The 14,951-nt window shown below is 40.8% G+C and overlaps 1 protein-coding gene across 1 annotated transcript; it reads right to left on the bottom strand.

Annotated features, from left to right (window-relative positions):
* Positions 1-290: 290 nt before the first annotated feature.
* Positions 291-10,460, bottom strand: LOC138605041 (rab9 effector protein with kelch motifs). Its single transcript, XM_069677108.1, has 18 exons — positions 10,399-10,460; positions 10,147-10,219; positions 10,028-10,070; positions 9,675-9,753; positions 8,951-9,039; positions 8,706-8,852; positions 8,529-8,580; positions 8,277-8,377; positions 6,618-6,703; positions 6,165-6,246; positions 5,991-6,076; positions 5,794-5,881; positions 4,522-4,570; positions 4,279-4,369; positions 3,150-3,250; positions 2,894-2,978; positions 631-735; positions 291-395 (listed from the first exon to the last, which is right to left on the bottom strand). Exons 1-18 carry the CDS (start codon positions 10,458-10,460, stop codon positions 291-293), a joined length of 1,524 nt encoding a protein of 507 aa, XP_069533209.1.
* Between the last annotated feature and the right edge of the window lie 4,491 nt (positions 10,461-14,951).

Genomic DNA, 14,951 nt, shown 5'->3' with positions numbered 1-14,951 from the left:
AATGATGCAGTGTTGTTTTATATTTTTGTTCAGCTGTAGCAAACGCATACAAGAAAGAATTTAAACATGCTTTTTTAGAATATATTTTTTTATTGAAGGCAGGTTTACTACAGAAAGAGCAATCCTGCCAGGAATTTGCAGCCATTCTTTTGTTTGTCCTCCACTGTTAGGTCATCTCTTTTAACCCAGAAGACTTCAAAATAAAGTGTTCCAAAATAACATATTTCTGTACCTGACCCACCACATAAAGATCCACGTCCTGATCTTAATGACATGGTCAAAAATCTATCTCACATTCCTTTGAACTGCTGCATGATGGACAGAAGATGTTCGCTGCGTTTCTGAACGCTGCTCTGCTCCTCCTTCAGCCTCTCCTGCTCCTGCAGCACCTCCTCCTGAGCAGAAAGACAGAGGAGAGAGTTCATTCAAATGTAAAGTTCACATATCACCTGCAAGGACTCGATGATGACACGAACAGGTGCTGAGACTTTAAAAACTCAATCTGTGCAGTTTGTTTGGTTTGCAGCGACTCAACACAACCGCCACAAGGCAGAAATCTACCTGAAGGAACGTCTGTGCGACAGGAAGTGTGTGTGTGTTTAGGTGTGTGTGTTGTGTGTATTTACTGACTCTGAGTCTGCAGAGCTCCCTCCTCTCACGGTCGTTCTCTTCGGCTCTCGCTCGGAGCCACGCCTCATTTTGAGAGCGATGCCTGTCTAGCATCTCCTGCAGCTCCTAACACAAACAGCACAAACATTATCATTTTACAAAGGAGGTGATGTTATCTCTGCCCTTTGTCTCTGTCTGTTCACATCTTTATCAACAGTATTATGGAAAACTAGAGCCAAGGTTTCATGAAACTTGGTGGGAGGGTGAAGGAAGCATGGGGCCAAGGAAGAACCCCTCTACATTTTGGATCAGACACAAACAAGCATCTAATTCACCGTATTTACATGCGGCCATTTTTCTTTGATGTCTCCGTCATGATGGGAAGCTCTAAAAGGAAAATGTTGATATCGTACACTAGTTCCAGGCTGCAAATGATTTTAACAGTGAATTTGACAAATCTGCTTCATTCTTGAAACTAAAAAAAGGAATTGATAGTGAAAATCCCAAGACAAAGCGGCCATATTTTAGGGTTTAGCCACATATTTGACAACACATAAGCTTTTGTGAGACAACGTTAGCATTTAACTACTTCCTAGCTAACAAGATCTGTTTACATGATAAGAGTGGAGTGGTTAGTTAGAGCTAATTAGAGCTAAAACTCTGTTACCATTTACTACAGTCGGTCTTGTTACACAGGTGTATTTGGTCCCTGGGAACAGCTGGGAGACAAGCAGGCCTCATTGTGCGACACAAAAACACTCACTGCTTAAGATTGTAACATCACATGATGTTTCTAACTTAGCCACAACAATTGTGAGGTTGAGTGAAGAGACAGCAAGACTAATTACATTTAACATCGCAAGTGTGATGGCACATTTTACCTCCTGGTTTAAATAACTGTGCTCTAATATTTGAGGAGTAATTCACTATGTTTACATCAGCTGCAGAGCAGCAAAAAATCATAACAGCTTCCAAACCCTGAGCAAGGCATCAGAGGGAAAAGCTCATGTATTAAATATTGTGAAAAGAACATCTGACTCAAGAACATTTTATGTAAATGCAAATGAAATGTAAACACTGTTCTTCGCAACATCCGTGTTTGGTGACAAGCTGATTTTATTTCAGACGAAGCATTTGATATTTGTTCTCACTTATACAGATGTATCTATACTGCACATCCTGTTCGGGGTCTGGAGCCAATCCAAGCTGTCATTGGGTGAGAGGCGGGGTTACACCTGGACTGAGTCAATCACAGGGCTGACGCACAGAGAAGGACAACCTTTCACGCTCACATTCATTCGCTGTGAGGCTACAGCACTAACCCTGCACCACCGTGCAGCCCACGTACAGGATAATAAAGATTGTTTTCTGCTTTTCAAGAATGTTAAAACTATGTGAAATGTTTGTATTTCAGAAGTAGATAATAAATGCGCATCCAAAGCCTTTTTTACACTGTGGTTCCGTCTCAGCGCCGTAACGAACCTCCGTCCTCGCGTCACCTTTGTCATTTTACACTGGATTATGCCACACCGGCGTGAAGCCGCCCCAGTGTGTGTTTTTAGATAGCATTCTGGCATTGCAGAAGCAAAACAGGCGCAGGGTGTAAACAAACAGCACGTGCTTTAAATACACACACGGTGCTGTTCCGCATCTGTTACGCCTCTGTTACTACCTCCGATGCCGGCTCAGAGACGGAACGACTTCGCCCTACCATTCCGCCTCCGTGTGTTTTACATAGAAGACAGAATGTAACAGAGGCGTAATAATCCCGCCTTGAACTGGCTGTGTAAAAGTTGATGAATTATGACTTTATTCTCATAGTTCTGGAAATATATTCAGACGTGGACAGATCAGCATAAAAGACTGGACAGGTGAAGTCTGCGCTCTCCTAGTACCCTTATAGAGTGATTTTGTGGCCTCTTTTGAAACAGCTAACATGCTGAAAAGTTTGCATGTTTGCATGAGCTTGTCGAAGTGTTCTTCGTACATCTGAGGCTTAAACATCAGATTTAATTAACAGGTATAAAATTAGATTGGACTAAAGAGGATTGGATTAAATAAGATTAGAGAAGAATGAATGAATGAAATAAGATATATATTACATTCAAAGTTATCAGACTATATAAGAAAGATTAGATTGTTTACCATAGCATTACATTAGATCATATGATGTTTTACTGATAAAGAGCTGGTTTGATTGGATTAGATTAGGTTGGATTAGTTGAGTTTAAAGTCGATCAGATTCGATTCGATTAGATGGGATTGCAGTAAAACAGTGATGAACCTGTTGTTGTTGCTGTCTGTGAGCTTCATGTGTGTCTTTCTCTCTCTGCAGAGCAACAGCAGCTTTAGACAGCTCCGACTTTTCTCTGAAAAAAACAAGCGACAACGTTTGTTAGTCATGTGAGGATACAAAGGGTAAATCAATGACTCAGTCGACCGTATTATCTCTTCAGAAAGACCCCAACTATATCTGAGACATTCTCATGATCTGACGTAAATACATAAAACAAGCTAATCAAAGGTCAACAATCATGTACCTGTCCAGTTTGTTGAACTCCTGGTCCAGCAGAGTGAACGCTGTCTGGATCATTTTCATCGCCTGATCTCGAACTGCACTGAAGTCTCTGTGGACTAACACCTGAAGGAAGATATATAACATTACCTGAGTATTATAAGTACGAGCAGACTGTACTGTACATAAACTTCAAAAAGGAAAATCTGCCACTGCTATAATTCTACTTTTGCTAAACTACTTAAACAACTGCTACATCTACTACTGTCGCATGTAGCCTACTTATGCTGGTGCAAAACTGGTGCTGCTGCTACTGCTCCAACTACTGCTGTTGCTACTACTGTTAAATTTACTCCCGAAACCAATGATCCTCCTGCTACTGCTTATGCTACTCCTCCTGAAACAGCCACTGCTACTATGTCTGTTACTGCTGCTACTTGTGCTGCTAGTACTGCTGCAACTGTTACTATACTTCTGCTGCTACTATGTCTCTGTGCATCTACTGCTGCAACTAATTCTGCACCTGCAACAAGTAGCCTAATAATACTACTGTTACTACTGCTTAAAAAACTGCTAATGCGAGTGAAACTGATACCATTACTGCTGCTACTGGTTCAGCAGCCAAATTCCGGTCACTGCTTTTGCTGCCTCTGCTTCTACTGGTAACCACTACTGTTGCAACTACTGCTAATGCTCCAACTACTGCTGGGGAACAACTCCTGCTACTGCTACTTTAGCAAGGATAAGATAAGATAATCCTTTATTGATCCCCAGGGGGGAAATTCAGGAAGAAACATGTTTCAGCCTGGTTATGGCAGGGAGAGCCTAGAGCACGTAAAGGGACTTGGCTGTATTAATCGCTTCATTGCTAACCTTTTCTGCAACTTTAAGGTAGAATTCCCTGCTATTTATTTTGCATTACACTAGTTGGTTAGCAGCAGCTATAAGTGTATGGTGCATGTTGTTAGAAAGAAGCCTGTAAACAAGTTATCCAGTGAAAAAGAAGAAGAAGAATGAGGTCAGGTGGCAGACAGTATGAGCAAATCACTGTCTGGAAGTATCTTCACTATGATGGATATATTGCGAGCCATATCACAATACCAACTATTATATATCCATCGTGCCCCAGTGTCTTGTGATTGTTACATCCTCACCTGTGCGTTAGCTGCTGTGTTCCTGGCCTGGTTGGGTGGAGCCGACTCGCTCAGCTCGTAGCGGACATTGGGGACTTTTGTGGGAGTGAAGCTGTTAACGGTCAAAACAAGAATGAAACCAACGTGCTAAAACTGAGAGGTGAGACTCAAACAGAGCGTGACAAGAGGCTGTGACTCCACTCACACACACAAGCACAAAGGTAGACAGAAACACGGGTTTGTGTGTGTACAGTAGCTGCTGACCTGTGGCTGACTCCCTGCAGACCAAACTCTGACAGAATCTCCTTCATCACTGCGGAGAAAAATACAGTTTCATTATCGTCCCACAACTTCTGTCACTTTTCATGTGTGCAACATCCTGACTGGCTCTGTTTGTTTAGTGACCTTTCCTCTAGCACCCCCCTCAGGACAACCTGCACATCTTAGCTCCTCCCACAGACTGAATATAAGAAGAGGAAGTAGCCACAGGGATGTCACCCCTTGGTTTCTGAACCACTGATTTGGAACCTCAAGTTTTGCATCTTGTTTTTTTTTTTTTAACCACAAGTGACGTAAACAAACGTAAAGTTGAAGCAGAGTGCATCTGTAGCTGTGTCTCAGTTCAGGGGCTGCATCCTTCACAGGACGCGGGCTACGGAGGATGAGTCACTCGTAGCCTGCGCTAAGGGTGAACTGGAATGAGACGGCCTGGTCTTTTCGTCCCCAGCTGTTCCCGCCCTTTCCCTTCCCTAGCAACAGGTAGCTAGCTAGCTTACTAGCTAACAAAACAAACGTCACGTGACTCAACCTATTATTTTAAAGATAAATTGTTTCAAGGTCCCTTTTCGTTATTTTAACATTTGTAGCTCTAGATATTCGACTGAGCTGAAACCAAAAACTTTTACATTTAAAGTGTTTGAATCTTGTGATATGTTGGGCCTCGAAGGATGCAACCGATGGATCCTTCGTGGCCCAGGAAAAGGAGGACACATTTGTCCACTGCATGTGAAAGAGCCTTCAGAATGGGACCGCCTTCGACGCGCTGCTGTGACGCAAGCGGCCTTCAAATATGTCCCTCGAAGGATGCAGCCCCTGAATTAGGAAACGGCTGGTAATTCACGTTAACTGTGGAAAGCTAATTTTGGCTAGCAAAAAACCCGGATTTAAACAAAAAGTACACTAAAAAATGTGTTTATGCAACCAAACCAAATGTATATGCAACCAAAGGCTATTATAGAAATTATGCACGGCTGATGTTTTTCAAATTAACCTTTTTTGATCATCTCAATTAACCCTTACATTGCTTCATAGTACCCCTAGCAACACGCCTACCCCCATTTGAGAAACGCTGCCCTTAAGCATCCCATGTTGTATCATCTATGTAACTACAGATTGAGACCATAAACTCATTAATGTTTACTGAGGGAATAAATCAGGAGAGGAGGAGGACCGTTTTCTCTTAAACTTCCATACAATCAGACTTTTTTGCAACTGTACCTGTGTTGATGTAATTTTGAATAAAACATGATGATGTACCTGGTTGTCTCTCTGAGGGATTAATGAGCTTCATCACCTTCAGGTCATTAAACTCCTGCTCTTCATTCTTCCCTCCAAACACATACAGCTGTGTCCCAAACAAACACACGGAAAATGAATATTTAATATAATAAGAATATATAACGAAAATAAAAACATACATGACATTAATTAGAAATATTGGTTTGCACACTGACGTGGCTGTGGAGGACAAACGCTGTGTGTGCGTGTCGACGGGCCGGAGGAATCCCGACGTACAGAGGAACCTTCCACTTCATCTTAGCTGGAGAGACGGTGTGCAGCGTCGACAAGAAAATATATCAGTCCTTTGACTTTATTCAGAATAATCCACAGGTGTGGATCTCACTCACCAATACTGAGTTTGTGGATTTCATTTGAAGACGTCACCGTGCCGTCCTCATTTGTGCTTCTACCTCCAAACAGGTAGATATCCTGCACGTGATTTAAGAGAGGGACAATGATCAATATTCAGCATTAACTTCAGTTTGTGGACAATGTTTAATGTTAAAGGCTCTGATGTTTGAAAGTGGGTTTGGATGATCTACTTAGTTAATAAGCTTGCGGTTTCTAGAAGCAGGCTGTCGCGAAAAAGAAGCTAAACAAGGAAAGGGTTAATATATTCAAAATATATCGTTCACATGAACTGATCATGATTTGTTTCTAGGCATCTACAACAAAACATTGTTCAGCTTCAGTTCCTGTATGATGCTAAACACGTCCTCCTCAGATTGTTACTATGGGCCCACCTCATTGTTGAAAAGAAACCTTAGTGTGTGTGTGTGTGTGTGTGTGTGTGTTTTTACTTTATCATGGTGTGCAGTCAGTGTTTGTCCGCTACAGGCTGCAGGTGATTCTCCCTTCGCCTCAAATTTCTGCCACACCAAGCTCTCTTCAAAGAGGAGAGACAAAAAGAGAAGAGGTCAGAAACGTGTGAACGATCTGTTGATAGGATCGTTTATTATTAGGGGGGATAAAACTGTTAATAAACAACATATAAGCATGGATGTCCAGAACTTAGTTAAGTTTAAGAGCATGTCTTTGGACTGTGGGAGGAAGCTGGAGAACCCAGAGGGAACCCACCCATGCACGAGGAGAACATGCAAACTCCACACAGAAAGACCCACTACGTCCAAACTGGGATTTGAACCAGCAGCGCTAAAGTTAGTACAAGATATTTAAAATCTTATTTGCATTTTTATAGGGCTTTTTACACTGCCGGTTCAAGGCGGGATTATTGCACCTCTGTTACGTTCAATCTTCTATGTAGAACGCACGGAGGTGGAATGGTGGGGCGAAGTCATTCTGCCTCTGAGCCGGCAGCAGTAGTAACAGAGGCGTAACAGAGGCGTCTCTGTAAACTGCAGAGCCGGCAGGGTGGAACAGCGGCGTGTGTGCGTATTTGAAGCACGCGCTGTTTGTTTACACTTCACACACGTTTTGCCTCCACAATGCTGGAACACTAAAACACACACCGGGACGGCCTTACGCCGGCGTTGCATGGTCCAGTGTAGAATGACAAAGGTGGCATGAGGACAGAGCTTCGTTACGCCGCTGATACAGAGCAGTGTAAACGAGGCTTATGTTTAAATATCACCACTGTAAACATATAATATACAAATGAAGCTTTAACTCATTTCCATTAAAACGTTTTTGTTCTTCAAAGAATAATCTAAATGTGAAACAAGGTAACTTTGTGTGTTAGATTTTGCACACGCATAATGCGTCATAATTTGGAGTTAATCTAGTTCAGTGTTTCTAATCTCTATTAACAGATAACTGCATCTGATTGCAGTCTGTCGGCGATGGACTGATGGTGTAGAAAGTTTCGTTTGTAGTTTGAGTTGTATTGACCAATCACGTTGACAACAGGAAAACAGTCCACTTTGAGATTAATAACGGAGTCCCTCCCTCACAGGCTTTTTCTCTTATTTATTGTGGCCTAAATTGCCTGATTTCATGGCAGCTTTTCTCAAAAGGTGCCATGAAAATTGTGATGTTCTGATGCTTTTTCTTCTGTGTATCACGTCACACATCCACTGTGATCGTCTGGGACAAGCACTCCATATAAAACCATCTATTGACTGAGTGAGATGTTTGTCTTTTGACATCACTTCTGTTCGGTCAATTTCTGTGACAAGATGCAAAATAAAACGTGGACAAAAACGGAAGTAAACTAAATTAAAGTGCGATTTTTTCCCTGTGCGTGCACATTAGTAGGCTATCCACTTGTGCAAGAGAGAATTTACTGCATTAGAATTATCTGCATGTGAGGGACATTTTGAAAACAGCCTGGTGGCAGACGTCGTCTCTCAGCTCCCGTCTCAAATTTCTATTCAGAGTTTAAACGACGACCAACAGGCGGTAAAGAAAGTCTATCCGATATCAGTTATCAAGCTATCCGCCTGCTACACCTGACGTCTGCACATATACAATAGCTGATGGGTTCTGAGGTTGGTGTTTACCTGTGTTGAGAACATGGAGGTCTTTGCAGAAGTCTCCACCTGCTTCATAACCTCCGAACATGAACACCTGATCTCCAACCAGAGCAGAACTCTGACCACACCTACACACATAAGAACACACGGATGCTTAAATTATTTAACCATATTTTAAGTGAATGTCAGGGTTTATAAGATCCAACAGATGTCAGATATTATTCACATCCAGTCCTGTTATTAATCCACACTTTGTGAAATGAATCGAAGGTGTCTCACAGGGCAGGAGGCAGTGATCCGTTAGTTTTAACAGGTGTCCAGGTGAGAGACACTGAAACGGAGCAGAGAGGAAGAAGACAATAAAGTGATTCAATATCAAAGCTGATGGAGGGTTTGGAAGATGATCGGTAGTCTTGATTTGGGCTAAAACATTCAATTTCAGAATGATGTTTGGACCTGTGTTGAAGACCATGAGGTCATCGGTTAGATTCCCTCCCACAGTGCCTCCGTACACGTAGATGTTGTCTCCCACAGCCACGGAGCTGTGTCTGAGGGTCCCGAGGGCCACACCCCCAACTGCTAAGCTATCCCAGGTCAGAGACACTGTCAGGAAAGGAAACACCATCACTGCACTGCTCTGATTTGTATTGAACTCTTTCCTTCCTAAAATTAAGCTGGACGTGTTTTGTTCTTCCTCTCACCGATATCAAAGCTGTAGACTCCTGGCAGACACTCACTGGCGTTTGGGCTTGATGCTCCTCCAAACAGGTACAGCTTCCCTTTCACAACACTACACAGGAAATAAGAAGAAGCCAGGCCAGTCAAAACATATCGGTGTATTTCTTTTACATATCGTCACTGCTTTTACTGCTGATCCAGTTGATATTCAACCTCTCCACTTGGCCTGTCGGTCATTGGTTTGCACATTTGTTTTACCTCTAGGTAAACAAAACCAGTGGTGCTTCATATAAAGTAAGGCCAGCCATGGGACTAACCAACCTGGTCAGGCATTTTGTGAAATAGTCATGAAATCACTGGTCTCACCTGGGACATGGTTAGCGGTCTCTTGAGTGAAAGCGAAAAAGCTTCCATGAATATCTGGGTCAACACTCCTTAATCTTAAAACACGTATTTTTAATCTTTTGACTCGTCTTTCATTAACAATTTTGTTTCTTAGTTTGTTTGACTGAATCTGAGTAATTATTACCTCATTATTGGATAAAACCAGGAGCAAACACGTAGTAGCCTCACTGTCTTCTATCCATTTAGCATAGGAGCTAGCTATGTAGCAAATTATTAAATTAACTAAAATAATTAACTTTCCAGTTCCATGAGGAAAATAGTTCATATGTTTATATACTTTTTGTTGTTATATCCCATCATCACGCCAAGTAATGAGCTGATTCTGTGAGTGCTGAAGTTTACCACAGAGTGTGTCCTTCTCTGGCTGAGGGAACGTCTCCGCTCTGAGGAATCTCCTCCCACATCAAATCATCAGGAGAGACTAAAAACAACAACAATATTTAATCATGGTATTATTTATTGTTTTCAGTAAAATGTATTTACTGTTTCATTTCCTTTTGCTAACTAACTCCCTTTGCTGGCCCTTTAAATTTCTTGAATATCATCGTCTCAAACTGTAAATCAGTGACATCATGTAAAACTTTCAGAAGAAATTTTATGGTGTCCCAAACAAACGAAATGAGGACGTGCTGGTGAAAACTTTGCTCCTCTACATTTCCTGTGCATGAGATCAAAAAAGCATCTTGAATTTGTACCTGTTAGCATGTAGAAGTCATTGAAGTAAACAAGGCTGTCCTCCTGAATAAAGAAGAAGGAAAAATGTTGAGGTGCTGATGTTTGAATCTGACGGTTTAAAAGGAGTATAAAGAGTGACCTCTTGGTTGATGCTGGAGGCTCCTCCGAACAGAAAGGCGACGTTTCCTGCCACAGCTACAGCGTGACCGTGTCTGTGAGAGAGGACAACAACAAGGGATCTGCATCTCTTCCTGTTTCAGCCCAATATTTATCCCCTGAAAGCTTTGAATGAGTTTACGTCATGACATGGCTCAGACCTATCCTGCAGAGAAGATGAGTCATCAGTCTGTCTTTGACATGCACTTAGTTTTTCAGGGACAGTGAGACTTACCTGGGACCTGGGGCTTCTCCTCTCATCTCTCTCTCTAACCAGTGACCGCTGGCTAATGCCATCTTCACCTCTGCTGTCCCTCATTAACACAAACACAGACACACACATATAGTTTTACCACTGATCTGCTCCATCACAGGGGCTAGGGTTTTAATTACATTCTGAGGGCGTCATTTTAGCCCCATTTGTCCCCGTTTGGGCCATTGATTTATAGCGCGCAAAAAAGACCTGTAAAAGAGCCGCAGCTTGAGACACAGCTAATGTTTAAAGCCTGTTTTTGCTCGGCAAAATTAGCATCCCAATTAATATACCAGTTACTGTAAATTATAGACACACCATGCTAACAAAGCTAGCACTACCATTAGCTGACAACTTGCTAGCCCCTTGCGTCTCTCCACCTTCTTCTGTCCAAATATGGTCTCTTCTTGGTGCAACCAATTGATGACAAATATCAACCTTCAAAATGTGATGCTATTCCATCTGTAGGTGGCGCTACAGCTACAAGATACATTTAAATACACCCAATTGACTAAATTAGCCACATATTTTTCATTTTATAACAAAAGAAGAGGACTGTGTGGCCTTGGTGGAGATGTTTGCTCTATCAAACCACATCAGCAGGATGAGACCTACCTGTGCAGGTTAGACTCTGTCAGGACGAAGATTTCTTGGTTTCTGGTTCAATCCTTGTTTAAATGAAACAGCTCTAAAGCCACAGATGAGTCATCCAGCACACAGTCTGACAGCTGTCCTCTGTGTCTCAGCTTACAGGTAAGCTACACTTTCCTCTCTCTGAAGGTTTCCCAGCAACGCCTCCAAACACACTGACGACGAGAGCAGGTCAGCATTTACCAGGACAGAAAGACAAGACAGAAGAAAGGGCAATCAGTCAGTTAGATGTTGTTGATTTAACAGGAGTAAACAAATAAAACATTCTGGGTTTTTTTATCATAAAGAGTCGTTGAGGTGAAAATATGACCTCCATGCAGACATTGGAATAAAGAACACTAAAAATAGTCAATCATTTTTAAAATTCTCTGTTGATGCCGTTTCTGAACAGCTGAGCTCTTTTCTTTGTCTGTTCAGGTATTAATGCTGCTGAATATTGACAGTACATGACGTGTTTGTACGAATAAATGGATGTGCATTGCTATGCATTTATCATTACTCATAGGTCGACTTGGTAGGTACTTGACAGTCACATCCTTTAAGCACGCCCTGCATTACTGTCTCTGTGACTCTAAATGGGAGCACAATTTCCTAACTTACCATCATCCTGTGTTGAAGAAGACTTGAAACTAGAGATTGAGACATAAACTCGTTAGGAAAATGAGAGAAAAGAGAAGTAGGGCCGTGTCTATACATCAGACTTCTTTTTGCAACCAGTGGAGTCGCCCCCTGCTTGACATTAGAAAGAATGCAGGTTTGAGGCACTTCCACTGCTGTGAAATAATTAGCTAACAATTGTGTTAGCTGTTACCAGGATTAAACCAGTATTTACCTCAGGGTTTAGAAGAGTATTTATTGCTACAGGGCCAACCCTTAATTAAGAAACACATTTAACTAAATCATATAAGTATTTTTGAAAACTGCCAGGAATTAGTGAAAGATGGAGGCCATTCGTATGCTACTTATAGTCATGGGGTTAGGCCACAACCTTGTAGCCAGAGAAAATTAGAACAGTGTTTGGAATCAGCACTAAAGATAAATGACCCTGCTAGAAGCAAAATCATAAAGAAGAAAAGCAGATCTTTGTGTTTTGAAGTCAGATTGTATTTTGACAAGTGGGTGGAGCTGAGGAGGAGCGAGTGGTGAGCAACAGATAAAGTTATCAGCTAACACTAGCACTAGCTTGGTTAGCAAGGTGAATTTGTCATTTATGGTAACTGTGATATGAATTGAGATACTTATTTTAGCAAGCGATAAACAGGACTGAAATGAACAGCCGACTCCTCAGTGTCTTTTTAAACAACCAAACAGACATTTTTCAGGTCACCATGTTTGCACTTTCACTATCAATCACAGGTAACCACATACTAAATCCTCCCCTGCTTTATGCTCTGACTCTAAATGGACCATAATGTACATATTGAACATCAGGCTGTTTTGAAGAAGACTTGAAAGTGCAGATTGAGACCATAAACTCATTAAAAAAATCTTTACTGACATAATAAATCAAGTGATAAGATGCAGCCAGTGGAATCTGACCCCATTGGCTTAACATGAGGCTACATCTACTTCTTATATACAGGGCGGTAATTGGTCACACCGACACAAATTTGGGAACTACAAGGAAGGATGAAATGTCAAAATGAGATGAAGATTGGATAAAATTAGTAGGAATACTGTGGAAAGCGTTTGCTACACAGTTCAAGGATCATGTGCTAAACAAGTCACACGATGCTCTATTACTACCCACTAAGAATTTCACCTCTGGGATTCAATAAAGAATTATCTTATCTTATCTTAATGCTATATTGGATAGCATCTTAAACACAAGTGTCCAGAAAATGTAACAGTTAATTATTCCTTCTTTAGATCTTGTGTTTGGAGTAACCATCATTGACAAGTTTCCCTGCTGGAAACCATAAAGAAGAAAAGCATATCACGCCTATTTCAAGAAATCTCGGTGTCTTATTTTACAGCAATTTATAATTAGAGCAATATTTTACAAAGGTTTTCAAATCATGTTCTTATAACCTTAGAAATATTGCAACATTGAGATTTGAAATGTAAGACATGGAATAGCTTCTATCACCTTAGTGCAGCCTTTATTCATGTCTAAATAAAAAAAATAATAATAATAAAACGGCTTAAGACTGTAGAGTACTCAGTTGCATGGCTTTATTTAATACATTTTGACATTATTCACAACAGCACAGTTTTATTCTCAAAATGCAAAATTAAAAAAATGTCTGGTCATTTTTTTCCTCATGCATAGCCTCAATACTCTTTCATAACCAACATCCTCTTGTCATTCCTCTTGTCTAATTAGCGAATAGAAAAGAAGCGTATTCATTGCAGATGTTGAACAACAATTGGCTTTTGAGCTCTTACTTTTCTCATTTAAACTCTGTGCTTTTTTAGGATTCATCTGACAGGCCACAGTCTAACTGAAGCAAGCAAAAACTACGAACATGCACACTGTGATGCTCTCATCTCTGCTGACGCTGTCTCACATCTGATTTATTTATTTAAATGTGATCAAACAGCTCAAGAAAAAATAGACAAACTAAGCCTGCACAAATTCATAGCATTTTGTTTTTTTGTATAAACCGTGTATTATTATTGTTGTTTGTGCATACTGGAATATTTGGTGTGGTATTTTTTTTACACGGTCTCTTGTTTTCATTTCCTGTGCATGTATTTTATGCAGACCTCCGTCTCCTTCGTGACCTCAAAAAGATAAATAAGATGAAAAATGAAACTCTTCGTCATAATCCTCATTATTATCAATGTATTGAGAAATAATAACAACATGGGTGCTGAAATGACTAAAACACAAAGCGCTAAAAACGTGCCGCTGATCTTTAAACGGTCTCGTTCTGCGTCTGATCTGATTGATGATGTAAGTCTGCCGGTCACGTTTACCACCGTCACCACTCTTTTTTTTTTCTAATCATGTTTTATTCATACACACACACAACCGCACACACACAACCCAACCACAGTTACCGACACGTGATCTTCCCGTGAATTCACCTCCGTTTGCCACTGTCAAAGCAACCGGAACACAGCGTCTTTTTCAAAATAAAAGCCATATGTTGACAAATTTGTAGACTAATTTTAGATTAATCGAAAAGTCGTCGGTAGTGATTAATCTGTTGTTTAAAGGGGGGCTTAATTGTATAAGGCAAATTAATTAAATTCAGCGGAAAAATATCTATATATTTTTACATTGTTTACTTTCTTTTTTTGTGAGGGCAATATCTTACTTCCGGTCTTGTGCTAGTTGTATCTTCGGTGGTTGAATTAGCAAGCCGTGTCCTCGCATTTCTAACTACTTCGTGTTGTCAGTCCCTGTTCCTGGACATTTGGGTACTGGTGTAACTGGGTCAATGAGTCCCGAACCCGTTCCCGGCCTTTAAAACCTTGGTTAGGCAGAACCAGACCGAAATGTATACGTTGATTTCAGGAGGTGTGACAGGAAGTAGAGCAAAATCGGCTTCAAAATAAAAGTCAAAGTTGTCCCCAGAAAAGGAGAGAGAGGATAAGGATGTTTAAGATATCAGTTAGTGGTTAATAATCCAAGGCAAGGTAATATGTAAATTAACTTTTAACTAAACAGCTACAAGACATTTCCTTTGTAACATTGTTTTTGGTGCTTTGAAAAATTGTGCCTCAACACATTTCTGAATTGTAGAGCTCAAAGAACAATAATTTGTTTATGCACAGTTATATGATCAAGGTATTTTTATTTGAACTTTAAGGGAGTCCTTAATTGAGGATGTAATGGATTAATGGGGTCTTGGAACATTGGCATCTTTTTAAAGTACAAACATAATAAGCTCAAAAATGTTTAGCTCTTGCTTGTACATTTTGATTATCAATAG

The sequence above is a fragment of the Semicossyphus pulcher genome, unplaced genomic scaffold (assembly GCF_022749685.1).
Source record: "Semicossyphus pulcher isolate SPU_LCO1_2020_fin unplaced genomic scaffold, fSemPul1.0.p SCAF_28, whole genome shotgun sequence".
NCBI lineage: Eukaryota > Metazoa > Chordata > Actinopteri > Labriformes > Labridae > Semicossyphus > Semicossyphus pulcher.
The sequence above is the reverse complement of the archived record's forward strand: the minus strand, read 5'-3'. Positions and strand labels throughout refer to the sequence as shown.